Source organism: Ranitomeya imitator, chromosome 4 (assembly GCF_032444005.1).
Source record: "Ranitomeya imitator isolate aRanImi1 chromosome 4, aRanImi1.pri, whole genome shotgun sequence".
Lineage (NCBI taxonomy): Eukaryota > Metazoa > Chordata > Amphibia > Anura > Dendrobatidae > Ranitomeya > Ranitomeya imitator.
In genome coordinates, this window is record NC_091285.1 from 434560692 (window position 1) to 434575569 (window position 14878).

The following is a 14878-nucleotide window of genomic DNA, read 5'->3' on the forward strand; positions in this document are numbered from 1 at the left end:
AGTACGGTCTAAAAATAGATTTTATTTCTTTTCCTCCCCGGAATTACATAGAAACGAAAATAAGATCCTCGACAGCAGAACAAGCAGCTTTAGAGAAATAAATTATTTCCCTACTGCAAAAATCTGTGATTCAAGAAATCTCCCCTCAGGAAATAGGAGAAGGTTTTTTCTCCCCTCTTTTTTTAGTACCAAAACCCGACGGATCCTTTCGGACCATTATAAATCTAAAAAACTTAAACAAATACGTAAGAAATCACAAATTCAAAATGGAAACAATAAAGTCCACCATAAAAATCCTGTTTCCGAATTGCTACATGGTCGTGATAGACCTAACCGACGCATATTATCATGTGCCCATCCACAATCAATCTCAAAAATTCCTAAGATTGGCAGTTCCCATAAAAGGGCAATTAAGATTTTTCCAGTACAGAGCTGTTCCGTTCGGGATCTCTATAGCTCCTCGAATATTCACGAAGATAATAGCGGAAATGATGGCCCACATAAGGGAACAAAATATTTTAATAGTCCCTTACCTAGACGACTTTCTCATCGCAAGCAACTCGGCTCAAAGTTGCAGAGAACAGAGAGACCGAGTAATGACTATTCTGACGGACTTGGGGTGGCTCATAAACATAAAAAAATCAAAGTTGGAACCCTGTCAGGTACAGGAGTTCCTAGGTCTGACATTAGACTCCCGAGTCCAAGAATGTCGACTTCCAAACCCCAAAAAAGACAAAATATTAGCCATGATAGCACAAACATTTCACCATCCTTCCATGACTCTAAGGAGAGCAATGTCGCTACTAGGCTCTCTGTCCTCATGCCTACCAGCGATACCCTTCGCACAATTTCACACAAGAGGGCTTCAGTGGCACATACTAGAATGGCAGTCACTACTAAAGAACAACTTGGAAAGTCGGATTACCCTAAATTCCTCAGTTATTCATTCCCTTCGTTGGTGGGGGGAAAGCCAAAACTTATCAAGAGGAGTTCCTTGGGTGACAAAAATATCCCGGGTAATAACAACCGATGCGAGTCCCAGAGGGTGGGGGGCTCACATGGGGGACAGAGTGGCTCAGGGAACCTGGTCAGTTCAGGAACTATCAGCATCCTCAAACCAAAAAGAACTTTGGGCAGTACTTCAGGCTCTTCTTTCTTTTCTGACTTATATTCAGGGGCATCATGTCCGAATTTTTTCGGACAACAAAGTGACTGTAGCGTATATAAACCACCAGGGAGGAACAAGGTCTCGGGCACTCATGAGTTCTTCCACCAAAATTTTCAACCTTGCGGAAGAAAATCTACTATCCCTCTCTGCGCTACACATTCAGGGTTCAAACAACGAGAGAGCAGATTATCTGAGTCGATCTCAGTTAAAACAAGGCGAGTGGTCCCTAAACCAATCCATCTACGATCAGATCACAGAAATGTGGGGAACACCGACAATAGATTTATTTGCCAATTCCAAAAACAAAAAGGTGAACAAATTCTGCTTACTGAACCCGGGAGGGAATCCACAGGCCCCTAGATGCCTTTATGATTCCATGGACTCAAAAATTGACTTATGCTTTTCCTCCAACTATTCTGATCCCGGCAGTCATTCGGAAAGTCAGAGAGGACAAAACGAAAATGATCCTTATAGCCCCGTTCTGGCCAAAAAGGACGTGGTTCTCCTGGCTGAGGATGCTATCGGTCTCGGACCCATGGGTCCTACCGAATATACCAGACCTCCTACATCAAGGGCCGATCTTCCACCCACAGGAATCGAACCTACATTTGACAGCCTGGTTTTTGAACGGGGACTATTAAAAGAAAGGGGTTTCTCAGACAACTTAGTCACCACATTGTTAAAAAGTAGAAAACCCATCACTACTAGAATATATGGGAAAACATGGAAAAAATTTCTGTCCGTCTCCAAAGTAAAAGTCCAGGATGGGCCCTCAATTCCTAAAATACTTGAGTTCCTACAAAAAGGTCTGGAACAGGGGTTGGCGGTTAGTACTCTTAAGGTACAAATAGCAGCTCTAGGAGCACTCTATAATCATAATATTGCGGCCAACCCATGGATAATCAGATTTATTAAGGCAGTAACAAGATCAAAGCCCTTAGTTTCTCAAAAAGTGCCCTCATGGGACTTAAATTTAGTCCTCTCGGCGTTAACGGGTCCTCCATTCGAACCCATAGAGACGATTCCCATTAAAACATTATCACTTAAAACTGTTCTTTTGGTAGCGTTAACATCTGCACGCAGAATAAGTGACATTCAAGCCTTATCCTCCAATCCACCTTTCACTAAAATATTAGATGATAGAGTCACTCTTAGACCTGACCCGGCCTATTTGCCAAAAGTGGCATCAAAATTCCATAGGTCACAAGAAGTATCCCTGCCATCCTTTTGTCCAAACCCAAAAAATGAGAAAGAGCAGAACTTCCATAATCTAGACGTCAGAAGGTGCCTAATCCAATACTTGGATTCCACCCGAGAGTATAGGAAGGAAGGCTCTCTGTTTGTCTGTTTCCAGGGTCCCAGAAAAGGATTTCGGGCATCCAAGGGTACTCTGGCGAGGTGGATAAAGGAGGCGATAGTCTTGGCATATTCATCCTCGGGGAATGAGATCCCAGATGGTATAAGAGCACATTCCACAAGAGCGGTAGCTACCTCATGGGCTGAGAGGTCAGAGGTATCGATAGAGCAAATCTGTAAAGCGGCCACCTGGTCATCACCATCAACCTTTTTTAGACACTATAGATTAAATCTAGCCTCTGTGTCTGACTTAACCTTCGGACGAAGGGTTCTCGAGGCGGTGGTCCCTCCCTAAGCTTAGTCTCTGCAATTCTCTCCGTAGTGCTGTCATGGGAGACCGAGAAAGTCGTAGTTACTCACCGATAACGGTGTTTCTCGGAGCCCATGACAGCACTCGCTTATTCCCTCCCATCACGAGTGCGGTGAGCACCTTTAATTAAATATAATTTATATAGTGTATATAGTATAAGTATAGGCACGGGGTTCCTCTATTAAGATATGTTATAATATGGTTTTTTTCTCAGTTGTAAACTAACCTGGAGGTCCTCCGATGCTCTGTAAACCAACTGATGCGAGGGAGAGGTACCGCCCTTTTATCTGTTAGGTTTCCTGTCCCTGAAGGGCGGATCCCCTCTCTCCGTAGTGCTGTCATGGGCTCCGAGAAACACCGTTATCGGTGAGTAACTACGACTTTTTGTATGTTAAGACATTTCCATGCTTGTTCTTAAACAATGTTTTACCCTGCTCAAAAAAATAAAGGGAACACTAAAATCCCACATTTTAGATATCACTAAATGAAATATTTCAGTCTTTATTCATTACATACTGGAATGTGTTGAGAACAATAAATCATAAAAATGATCAATGTAAATAAAAATGAATATCCCACGGAGGTCTGGATTTGGAATGCTACTCAAACTCAGTGGAAAATCAAATTACAGGCTGATCCAACTTCAGTGGAAATGCCTCAAGACAAGGAAATGATGCTCAGTAGTGTGTGTGGCCTCCACGTGCCTGTATGAGCTCCCTACAATGCCTGGGCATGCTCCTGATGAGGCGGCGGATGGTCTTCTGAGGGATCTCCTCCCAGACCTGGACTAAAGCATCCACCAACTCCTGGACAGTCTGTGGTGCAATGTGACGTTGGTGGATGGTGCGAGACATGATGTCCCAGATGTGTTCAATCGGATTTAGGTCTGGGGAACGGGCGGGCCAGTCCATAGCTTCAATGCCTTCATCTTGCAGGAACTGCTGACACACTCCAGCCACATGAGGTCTGGCATTGTCCTGCATTAGGAGGAACCCAGGGCCAACAGCACCAGCATATGGTCTCACAAGGGGTCTGAGGATCTCATCTCGGTACCTAATGGCAGTCAGGCTACCTCTGACGAGCACATGGAGGGCTGTGCGGCCTCCAAAGAAATGCCACCCCACACCATTACTGACCAACTGCCAAACCGGCCATGCTGAAGGATGTTGCAGGCAGCAGATCGCTCTCCACGGCGTCTCCAGACTGTCACGTCTGTCACATGTGCTCAGTGTGAACCTGCTTTCATCTGTGAAGAGCACAGGGCGCCAGTGGTGAATTTACCAATCCTGGTGTTCTGTGGCAAATGCCAAGCGTCCTGCACGGTGTTGGGCTGTGATCACAACCCCCATCTGTGGACATCGAGCACTCAGACCATCCTCATGCAGTCGGTTTCTAACTGTTTGTGCAGACACATGCACATTTGTGGCCTGCTGGAGGTCATTTTGCAGGGCTCTGGCAGTGCTCCTCCTGTTCCTCCTTGCACAAAGGCTAAGGTAGCGGTCCTGCTGCTGGGCTGCTGCCCTCCTACATCCCCCCACGTCTCCTGGTGTTCTGGCCTGTCTCCTGGTAGCGCCTCCAGCCTCTGGACACTACGCTGACAGACACAGCAAACCTTCTTGCCACAGCTTGCATTGATGTTCCATCCTGGATGAGCTGCACTTTCTGAGCCACTTGTGTGGGTTGTAGAGTCCGTCTCATGCTACCATGAGTGTGAAAGCACAACCAACACTCAAGTGACCAAAACGTCAGCCAGAAAGCATTGGTACTGAGATGTGGTCTGTGGTCCTCACCTGCAGAGCCACTCCTTTATTGAGTGTGTCTTGATGATTGCCTACAATTTCCATCTGTTGTCTATTCCATTTGCACAACAGCATGTGAAATTGATTGTCAAGCAGTGTTGCTTCCTAAGTGGACAGTTTGATTTCACAGAAGTTTGATTTACTTGGAGTTATAGTCTGTTGTTTAATTGTTCCCTTTATTTTTTTAGCAGTGTACTTCATGGAAAGAATCAGCTGTGATCCCCTGTTGTCCTGTCTGTATACTCTTTTGCGACCTTCCCTGTCCAGGAGCCGTGGCATGATCAGACACGGCCATTACACAGTACACAGCAGGGACACATTTATAGGATTAGCTTTTTTTTTTTTTGTGTGTATATATATATTATTATATAATTACACATTTTGTATCACTGTAATTGTACTGACCTTGAGAATCATATTCCTAGGTCATTTTTACCCCACAGTGGAAGCTGTGAAAACAAAGATAGAATTGCTGTTTTTTTTTCACAATTTCACCTTACTTTGATTTTTGTTTTCCTCATTTTCAAGTACAATTATATGGTAAAATAAATGGTGTTGTTTAAAACTACAATGTCACAATTCGACTGGCGAGTGATCTGGGACCAGGGGGCACATATCCTGGCCCTAACGCTAAGGGCGCCCTAGCTCGCCCTGTTCCCCGGGATACTTCAGATGGCGAAGATGCCAGGGCCTCCTTACTTGCCTTATCTCCTACAACAGCCCTACTTCTGTCCCCTTCCCCCACCCAGGGAAGAGAGGCGCTACTATGTACCGCGGTAGACCAACCCGACAGACAGGGGGACAGAGACAAGGGTATAAAGTAAACTCCACACACACAAAATATACACTCACATATAACAGAGGTAGTCCCCAGGTTGTGTAGGGAGGGGGAGGAAAGTAAAATGGGAGAGGATAAGGAATTTCCAAGCGTACAAACCAAGCAACAGTCACAAATAAACTCCTCCAGCTCTCCAAACACCAGCTCTTCACTCTCCAGGTCTATGTAGCTAATGCTAAATCAGTCAAGGACCTGGTAATCGAGCCCAGCTTTTATAGGGAAGAGGAGTGGTTAGGCGAGCACAGCTGAATGCAGGAATTTCCATCATGGCTGATTAACCCCTGTTCTGCTGAAAGAAACAAACACGTTTAATACATGGGAGAAGTGCGTCTTCTCAACAGCGGAGTAAGAGCCACCAGACGCTGCAGTCTTCTGGCTCTTCTTTGTTGCGGTAACCCTGTCCCTTTAAAAAACACAAGCCCTCATATGACTATGAAGAGGGAAATAGTCATGTCTGTTGGTAGAAAGAGAGGGAAAAAAACTGAAGCGCAAACATAAAAAATTGCCCAGTCCATAAGGGGTTAAGAAACAGAGGAAGTCAACTTATTGTTACTGCCTTCATGTTTGTTCTTAACCCTTTCTGCTGCAGCCTTCAATTCATGGCTTCCCTTTTCCATAAATATCTTTTTTCTTCTTCTCTCCTGTCACTAGTGAGGGCTCCCCAGAAGAAGCAGACCCTGCTCTGTCTCCTGTGTGCTGGAGTGTTAGCGGACGATATCTGGCTGGAGCGCTAGAAAAAACCATCAATATCTGGCAACTCAATGGTACCTACCTGTGCATCCTCTGGTAGCCTATAGTTAGCACAGTAGTATAGTTTGTGAATTGTGTATATCATTTATACAGCTAATCCTCTAGTCACATATTGGCATTCCTACCACGATTCTCCTAGTTGCTTGTTTTGTGGTCTACAAATATTTTAAGGTATTTTTTTTCTAATTGTGTATATAACAGGGGGAAAAGGCCTTGTGGATATTCAACCTCATTGGATCTCCTCCATCGCGTGGGCTGAACATTGTCCAGGAGGTGCATGGCCAGGAGACCTGCCAGAATCTTTGTTGGTTGGTCGCATGGATGGTTCCTTGGGTCTCATTGAGGTGACAGATGCAACTAGTATACAGCGTTTAGAATTGGAGCATTATTATAGAAAAGGTTTGTGTCCTATTAGATATCATTCTTAAGAGGAAGATGTATTCTTGACCACAAGTGTAACATTTTCATTGGTGGCTCCTACTAATTGTGTCTCAATCTACCAGCTATTTCACGGAGTTGTCCAAGGTTGATTTGAAAAGTCTGCAGTCGTTCTTTGACTGCAGACTGTCAGATCGTGAAGGGGTGCGATTTTCTCCTGTGGGAGGACACTCAAGTGACTGTATGTAATTTGCATAATTGCAGTTGCATGCCAAATCGACTCCTCTTCTATTTAGACAAGACGGTTGGGAATAGTCGGCATGTGACTGCCAACCCCACCAGGGGAGTACAGGGAAATCATAACTTTGTGCACATCGCACACTGTCACAACTCAGCAGAGTGAAGTCACATAGAGTGATTACTTTATACAGCCCGTTTACTTGTACTTGGACAACCCCTTCTCAATCACTATGTTCTCCTAAGTAAAATAATAACAGGTACACTTCCCTCCAGTACCAGCGCCATTCCAGCAGCGGAGCTTCCTCGGACAAATCTGACATCCTGAGAAAGTTTTTTGAAAATATGCATATTCATCCAAGCCAAATGTCTAGCCTTATTAATGGTTGGAAGAACTGTAGCCCATAGCTTTAAGTGTATCTATATGACCCGATTAATTGGTTTTGGGTTTTTGATTAGTTTCAACAAAAATGGATGGTAATCAGTCTAGAGTTACTGAAACTTTACTATTGAAAGCTGAGCACTATGCTATGCATTCTCCAACAGTCCCATAGACGATGTATAGAGGTTGGGCAGTCATACCTTTACTACATTCAAGATGCAATTATCAGGATCTGTGGAGACACCAGGGGTCAGACCCCTGGTGAACAGGAGGTTATCATAGAGGGGATGACTTTGAAATCTGCCTATAAGCAGCACAGAAAACAGCTACAAAACCAGAAGAGATGTTCAAAGCAAACTTTGCCTTATTTATTTTAACCAACATTTTAATGTTAAGATCTAAATAAAATTTGAATAATTAAAACCCTTTCTGTCAATGTTTTGGTACCAATTTATTTATTCCTTTCACGATGCGGCCAATTTCCAGTTTGTCTGTTTTTTTTGTTTTTTTTTGCCTTTCCGTCTTATTTTTCTATTCACACAGCCATACGAGAACTTGTTTTGTTGCTGGACGAGTTGTAATTTTGAATGACACCATTCATTTTACCAAATACTGTATGCTGGACAACAGGGGAAAAAAAAATCCAAATGGGGAGAAATTGTGAAAAAAAAAATGCACTTCTGGCACCAGCCGACTATTTGCGCCGTAAATGTGCGGCACATGTCATGAAGGGGTTAAACCAATTATATTTTTACTCCCCTTCATCAGTGAGCCATAACTTTATTTTTCTATCGACATAGCCATATCAAAACTTTTGCTGTGGGATGATTTTTAGTTTTAAATAACAGAATTAATTTACCATACAATTTCTAGAAAGTGACCTTGTAATGTAATTCTCCAGGTCAGTAAGTTGTGGCGATACCAAACATTTTTTTGTTGTTGTTGTTTAGGCACTTATTCTGTATACCGCAATGCAATTGTATTGCAGTATATAGATAATATAAAGGTGGCAGTTATAAGCCCTTTAGAAGACTCACAACCGCTATGACATTGTGTCGCAAGGGAGGTCAGTGGTAACTGGCGTGCGCACACACTGGTGATCGGGCGATTTCAGGTCTCTGATGTTAACTGAAGATGTCTTAAGGGTATCACAGCTGGCATCTGCTGTGTATAATGCACACCCAGCGCCTGAGCCTGCTCTATACACGAGAACAAACTGAAGAGAGTCCAACATCAGCTCACCGGTATTGGAGATCCATGAATATCGGTGCGGTGCAAGGAAAACTTCAGGCCGGTTCTTGGGCATGGAGAGGACAAAATCCAGCAACTGCAAAAATATTTTCGTTTTTTTTTTTAAAAGTATATATTAAAACATCACATTTATTTAATATATTAATACCAGGGATAAAAATAAAACTCAGGGAGAAAAGGAAAATACACTAGGTCTATATGTACCAAGCTATTAGCTCTTTGTCCTGACCAAATTAAAGTGATGTTTCAATATATACTTAAAAAAAAAAAAAATGTTTGCGGTTGCTGGATTTTTTTTTATTCCTATCCTATACGTGGGGACCCAAGATATGATTTACCAGTATGTACCATTCCTAATAAATAATCACTAAAGAACTGTGCTCCTTGGCTGTTATGGCTTAACCTGAGAAATATTGTAGAATGTCGCTCAGAGTGGAGTTCACCTTAAGCTTGGCTTTGTTTTTATTAGCTCTATGAGCATTTTCATTCATGGCTTTAGTGACTCTCCACTTACTCTCCTGAGTTCCATGTGTTTTTCCTTTTGCTGTTTGTAGTGGCCGTCACCTGCATTGCTTGGTTTAGTGAAGACCATCCATTTGCCGTTGGATACGCTGATGGGAAGTTACTGATTGGAAACAAAGAACCAGTTGATAAAGGAGACGTTGTTCTCATTGATGCACATAAGGTAATTGTAGTTCTCAAGCATGGAGTGCAGGCTGACCAAGGCATCTAATCCAGAATCTAAAGTGCTGTGCATCTTCTAGGAAATGTTTGTTAACTTGAAATGGGATCCAACTGGCCAGATGCTGCTTACCTGTGCTAAAGACGACACCGTAAAGTTGTGGGGGAACGTAGATGGCAGCTGGAAAACACTCTACTTTCTGACACATCCCTCCTATGTCAACACTGTCGCCTGGTGTGGATTAGTAGGAAAGCTTCACAGCCCACAGCTCATGCTCGCAACGTAAGTACCCTTCTGATTGACTGCAGTGGCGTCTGCCTGTTTATTCCCAATTTATTAAATTATCTGCAAAATTATAGAGAAATCCAATACATTAGAAGTGCGTTTCTGTGCTTGCTTGGTTCAGTTTCCCAACAAGCCAATTACTTCCCAAAAATCTGAAGCACCAGGGTCTTATCTCCTAGTGGCTTTTATTTCATCTTTAAAAATACATAGAAACTAATATGTTAGCACAACCAGCCCTAGTCAAGCTAAAAAAAGAGATAAAATACAGCCGTGGCCTTGATAAAAGACTGATGCAGCTGAAATGTTGCCGTAAATTTTTAAGAATGATATAAAAGTAAATTGCATTTTCTTGAAGAAAGAAGACACTAATGCCTCGGATTTTTGAAATGCAATTAGCTGTAATTTTTGTCATAATTCCAAACACTATCGTATTCAGGTAAACCTTTTTAGTGCCCAAAATATGGTAGGTCAAGATTGGCGCCATATGGGTTGTTGTATAGGACCACATCAAAGCTCAAGAAGAGACAAATTGCATACGCAGCTGTCAGACGAGGTCACGGACCAATTTTCCGTTCTCATTCTGCAGCCAGCTATGTACTGTGATAGATAAAAGCTTAGATTTTTATTAAACCTTTATTGCAAAAAATCCCTTTTAGCCAGTTATACCTGCATTTTAGTAAGATGGTGCCCTCATAGATGCCCATGTTTTTTAATATCAAGCAACAGGATTTGTGTCGGCATACTACATGGGAACCGAGACTATCAGCAGATGTAACTACAGCTCCTTTTTTACATGATCAATCACTGAAACCATTTTCTATAACTTTGTATTCAGTTACTGAACAGCTAATTGAGTGCTTTTGTTGCAGTGGATGCCAGAATGGTCTGGTGTGTGTATGGACCGTTCCGGAGATCACTCTGGATACATTTCAGTCCAGGTCAACAACAACAGAAGAATGGAAGGAGCATTCGTCTAGCAAGGTCAGTGATTAGAATAATTGGTTTTCTACCTATTATGTGCAGATCTATCACATAAATCCCAGGAAGCTGGGAAGCAATGTGCCTAGAAATCTACACCTTCATTTCAGCCCTTTTAGTTTAGAATAGGGGTGGGCAATTGATTTTCCAGAGGGGCCGCGTGAGATACCGTGACTGTTGTAGAGGGCCAAACAAATAGGCAGAAATCAATTCTGCTCAATATTAATATATTAATTAACATTCTAACTATTTTATGTTAATATTATCCCTTAATATTGAGCACAATTAAGTATGCTGACATCCCCCTACATGTCGTATGAACCTGCACACAGCCCCCTCTATAGAGTATAAGTCCCCACACAGCCCCCTATATGCAATAAGACCTCACATAACCCCTTATATACAGTATGAGGCCCACATGGCCTCTATATACAGTGAGCCCCCACATAACCTCAAATATACAGTGTGAGCCCACTCATAACCCCATATACACAGTATGAGTCCCCCACATAGCCCCCTATATACAATATGGGCCCCCACACAGCCCCTATATGCAGTATGAGTCCACACACAGCCTCCTAGATACAGTTGGAGCCCCCACATAGCCACTTCTCTCCATTTGAACATCCCATACACATCTGAAAACCAACACATACTCACCTTGCTCTCGTTCCCCGGACGCTCTGCTCCTGTCTCTGGTGCACTGATTCTCTGTACAGCAGACGCATCTGCTATCGCACACCCCGATTGTTGAAAGAAGATGCCTGCAGCTCAGTCCTCCACCATTGTATCCACCGCTGTCTGCATCCTGAGGATGCGGATAGCAGTGAAGTTGGGAAGCGGGCAGGGCATGGTGCGGCCACTGTTTTCAGCCTATCGGCTGTTTCGGTCTATCGACTGTTTCGGTCTGTGGGCCGTACTGGAACAGTCAGAGGGACGGATGTGGCCTTCGGGCACCACTTTGCCCGGCTTTGGTTTAGCCTATAAAAATAAACAAAATGATCGTAACAGGAGCCTGAAGTCAATAGTAATGAAAGCAGGGTGAAAGCTTATTATATGCATTTCAATATTGTACTGCTTGGGTCTGTCGTCTCTTCTAACAAGGCCAGCATTCCTCTTATTCATTACTTATTTTGCTGCTGTTGTGTTAGACTTCATAATAATCTGAGTTTATACAGTATTTTCATGTGATTCCCTTACTGTTTTAAAAAACGTTAATAGGATTTGCAATTGACCCTTATTGGTGTATTGTGCAATATATAAAGTCTACATAGTAATGGCTGCCATAGAGCAAGTGATAAATGACTTGGTAATAAAGTCCTGAATTTCCAGCATTGTTTCCAGTGACGATAACTCCTTGTTCTCTTCCATGTTAGGAGTTGTGCAGAAAGCCTGCAGATATTCGCTGTGCTTACAAGTTAAAAGGTCACATAACTCCTGTGCGTACTGTGGCTTTCAGCCATGATGGCCTGGCCTTGGTGTCTGGAGGACTTGGTGGCCTATTGAATATTTGGTCTTTAAGGGTAAGACTAAATAAGCTTTGTGGAAAATACTTTATTTTGTCATCTTTATGCTTTTCACATATGTAATGTTCGAATCCCTTCACACATTGCAGTAATGTCCAAGCTTCTCCCTATGTAAAGCTCTTGTCTTTTGTTTGGAAGGATGGTTCCATTTTGCAATCTGTTGTAACTGGTTCTGGAGCCGTTACCACCACAGCTTGGATTTCTGATGTGGGAGTTGCTGCCTGCTCCAATCGTTCAAAGGTAAGTATCTTATTCTTTTTCAATAAATCAGATCCATTTTAATTAAATACACTTTTCTCCCATTTTCTAAAATACAATCATGCACAGAACAAAGGACATACATACTGTATCAAATACAAAGTAGTGGGTGGTAAAGGTTTTGTAAAAAACGCTGTTTTTTGGTGCATTAAAAACACAGCAAAAATGCAAAGTGTGCACCTAACCTAATAATCATAGACGGGACAGGTATGGCCTCATACATCTAAGTATCTTATTCTTTAGTAAGAGAATTAAAGCCGCACCAAACCAAACTTTTATCAGATTACACGCCTTTGGATAAAAAATCATTGGCCTCTATAGATATATTCCAATTTCAGACAGCCCCCCAGAAAAAAGTCAAAGTCAAACAATGAGGTTGAAAAAGACTTGATAAATCAAAATATTGACTCATTTGTGGGCTAATAACGTCTGTTTTTGTCTTCGAGTTTTGTGGAGTGCAGTCAAATTTTGAAGTATATCTAATATTTTAGCTACTGGATGGACTACCTTTCTATATAATAGAAATAGTAAAAAAAAGGTTGCTATTTTATTGAAGTTGGAAGGGAAAAATAAACAAGAAAATGAGAATTCTGTGGTTAAAAATAAAGTAAAAACTAATGAAACTACACCGGATCCATTGGTGTGTGTCTTGGGCCATGTAGACTACATAACAGAGGATGAAAATGAGAGATGTTCCCTAAAACGAATACTCTATCAGGCCAGAAAGCTTATTGCTTCCTGATGGATTCACCCAAGTGTCCCGGGGCTGAAAGAACTGGTAAATAAAATAGACTTATCTATTAGATTGACAGAAGGGGTGTGTAGAAAACGCAAAATTTTGAATACATTTAAGGCGATATGGGACACACAGAGGGCATACTATGAACATCTTTCCTCTTAAAGGGAATCTGTCAGCAGGTTGTTTTCTATGTAATCTGAAGACAGCACGAGGTAGGGGTTAAAACAGCGATTTCAGCAATGGCTCTCTTATCAAGCTCCATGGATTTGTTTGCTTGCAATGATTATTTTAGCACCAGGGTCTTATCATTGCTGAGATACAGCAGCGGTGCATGCTAGTCCGACACGCCCCCTCCTGTGATAGGCAACTCACTGTCTATGGACATTGTATTTACAGAGCCTGGTGAGGGCGGGGTTAGCTTCCTCAGCTCTGCTTCATTGCTAAATCTAAAAACACTGATTGTGTGAGAAAGGTGGCACCCACTAATCTAAGTGATACATCGTTGGATTCAGATTCTCTTTGCCTACATCAGGCTGCTATCAGATGAGCTAGCAAAAACCTGCTGACAGATTCCCTTTTAAGTGGTTATAGTGAGATACCTTTTATTTAATATTGCTCCAACAAATCTGTCGGTACCTAATGATATTTCCTTTTGTGAATTTTGTGATTCATACTAGTCATGTTACCATTATATGTATCTTGTGAAAAATATTGTATATTTAGGAAATTGATGTATGAACTGGAGTATGGGGATTGACAATTTTGTTTTATTTTTTTTATCTGTTAATTTTTAAACGATAAAAAATATCTGATTAAAAAAACTAAACTAAAAAATAAAATCGCATAATTTTAAAAAACGGTCTCTTGAACATACGGACTGAATAAAAACCCAGTTAACTGTCCTCTGTAGTAAGATACTTCTCTGCTTCTGTTACTAAACTGCTCCTACAGAAGCTTTTAGAGTTGTCGAATTTATGCTGGTCAGTCCTCCACTTTAGTAAGGCATGCTTCCGAGAACATTTTATAGGATCTTTATAAAACGTTTTCTGCACAAGCAAGAGTCAGTGTCTGCGTTTTATTGTGCAGGATGTCCTGGTGGTAAATTGCACACCGGAGTGGATGTCCTCCAATCATGTTTTGGCAACCTGCAGAACAGCACTGAAGCACCAAGGGATAGCGGGACTAAACATGGCGCCGTGTATGCAAACCTTCTTGGAGCGCCTTCCAATCATGCTCCAGGAACAGTATGCCTACGAGAAGGTACTGTAAAACCTCCCTCTCTTTACCGTATGCGTCTCTTAGTTTTACAGGTATCTCTCCTAAACCCTACATAGCGATCTCAGCTGATCTTGATATACTAAACATTAGATCGAATTGACTTTGTATGGAAAATGCTGTAATTATTACAACTATGATAAACACGGAAATTATAAGATCTGTTATCAGTGCAGTTATATATTCATCTTTTGCCTTATCTTCTGTTTGGAACTCTTTGTGTAGCCCCATGTTGTGTGCGGAGATCAGTTGGTGCATAGCCCCTATATGCAGTGCCTGGCATCGCTGGCCGTGGGACTAAATTTGGACCAGCTTCTGTGCAATCCGCCTATCCCTCCACACCACCGCCTAGCTCCACCAGAGCCAGCGTCATGGAACCCTGCAGAATGGGCCTGGCTTGAATGTTTTTCTACCACCATTAAAGCTGCTGAAGCACTGGCTAGGGGAGCACAGTTTCCAGAATCCTTTGCTGTCCCTGATCTGGAGCCAGTTCCAGAGGAAGAACTAAGATTTTTAATGGTATGATTGGTATGAAAGCTACTTTGTAAATCAGTACATATTGCGTGGCTGTCCTATTAAAATGTTCATTTTCACAAAAACATGTTTTTTTATACACTAGGTCAACAATTTTTTACATCATTTCAGCTTCTAAATAGGAAAGGGTTC

General features: G+C 42.1%; 1 protein-coding gene across 1 annotated transcript in view; it reads left to right on the forward strand.

Moving 5' to 3' along the window:
* Positions 1–14878, forward strand: part of HERC1 (HECT and RLD domain containing E3 ubiquitin protein ligase family member 1) — a 163831-nt gene that overhangs the window by 133259 nt on the left and 15694 nt on the right. The window contains exons 53-61 of the mRNA XM_069765571.1: positions 6123–6235; positions 6423–6620; positions 9024–9154; positions 9234–9433; positions 10306–10417; positions 11791–11937; positions 12079–12180; positions 14024–14197; positions 14438–14731. Of these exons, the coding sequence (XP_069621672.1) occupies positions 6123–6235; positions 6423–6620; positions 9024–9154; positions 9234–9433; positions 10306–10417; positions 11791–11937; positions 12079–12180; positions 14024–14197; positions 14438–14731 (1471 nt within the window). The remainder of the gene's footprint in view (positions 1–6122; positions 6236–6422; positions 6621–9023; positions 9155–9233; positions 9434–10305; positions 10418–11790; positions 11938–12078; positions 12181–14023; positions 14198–14437; positions 14732–14878) is intronic.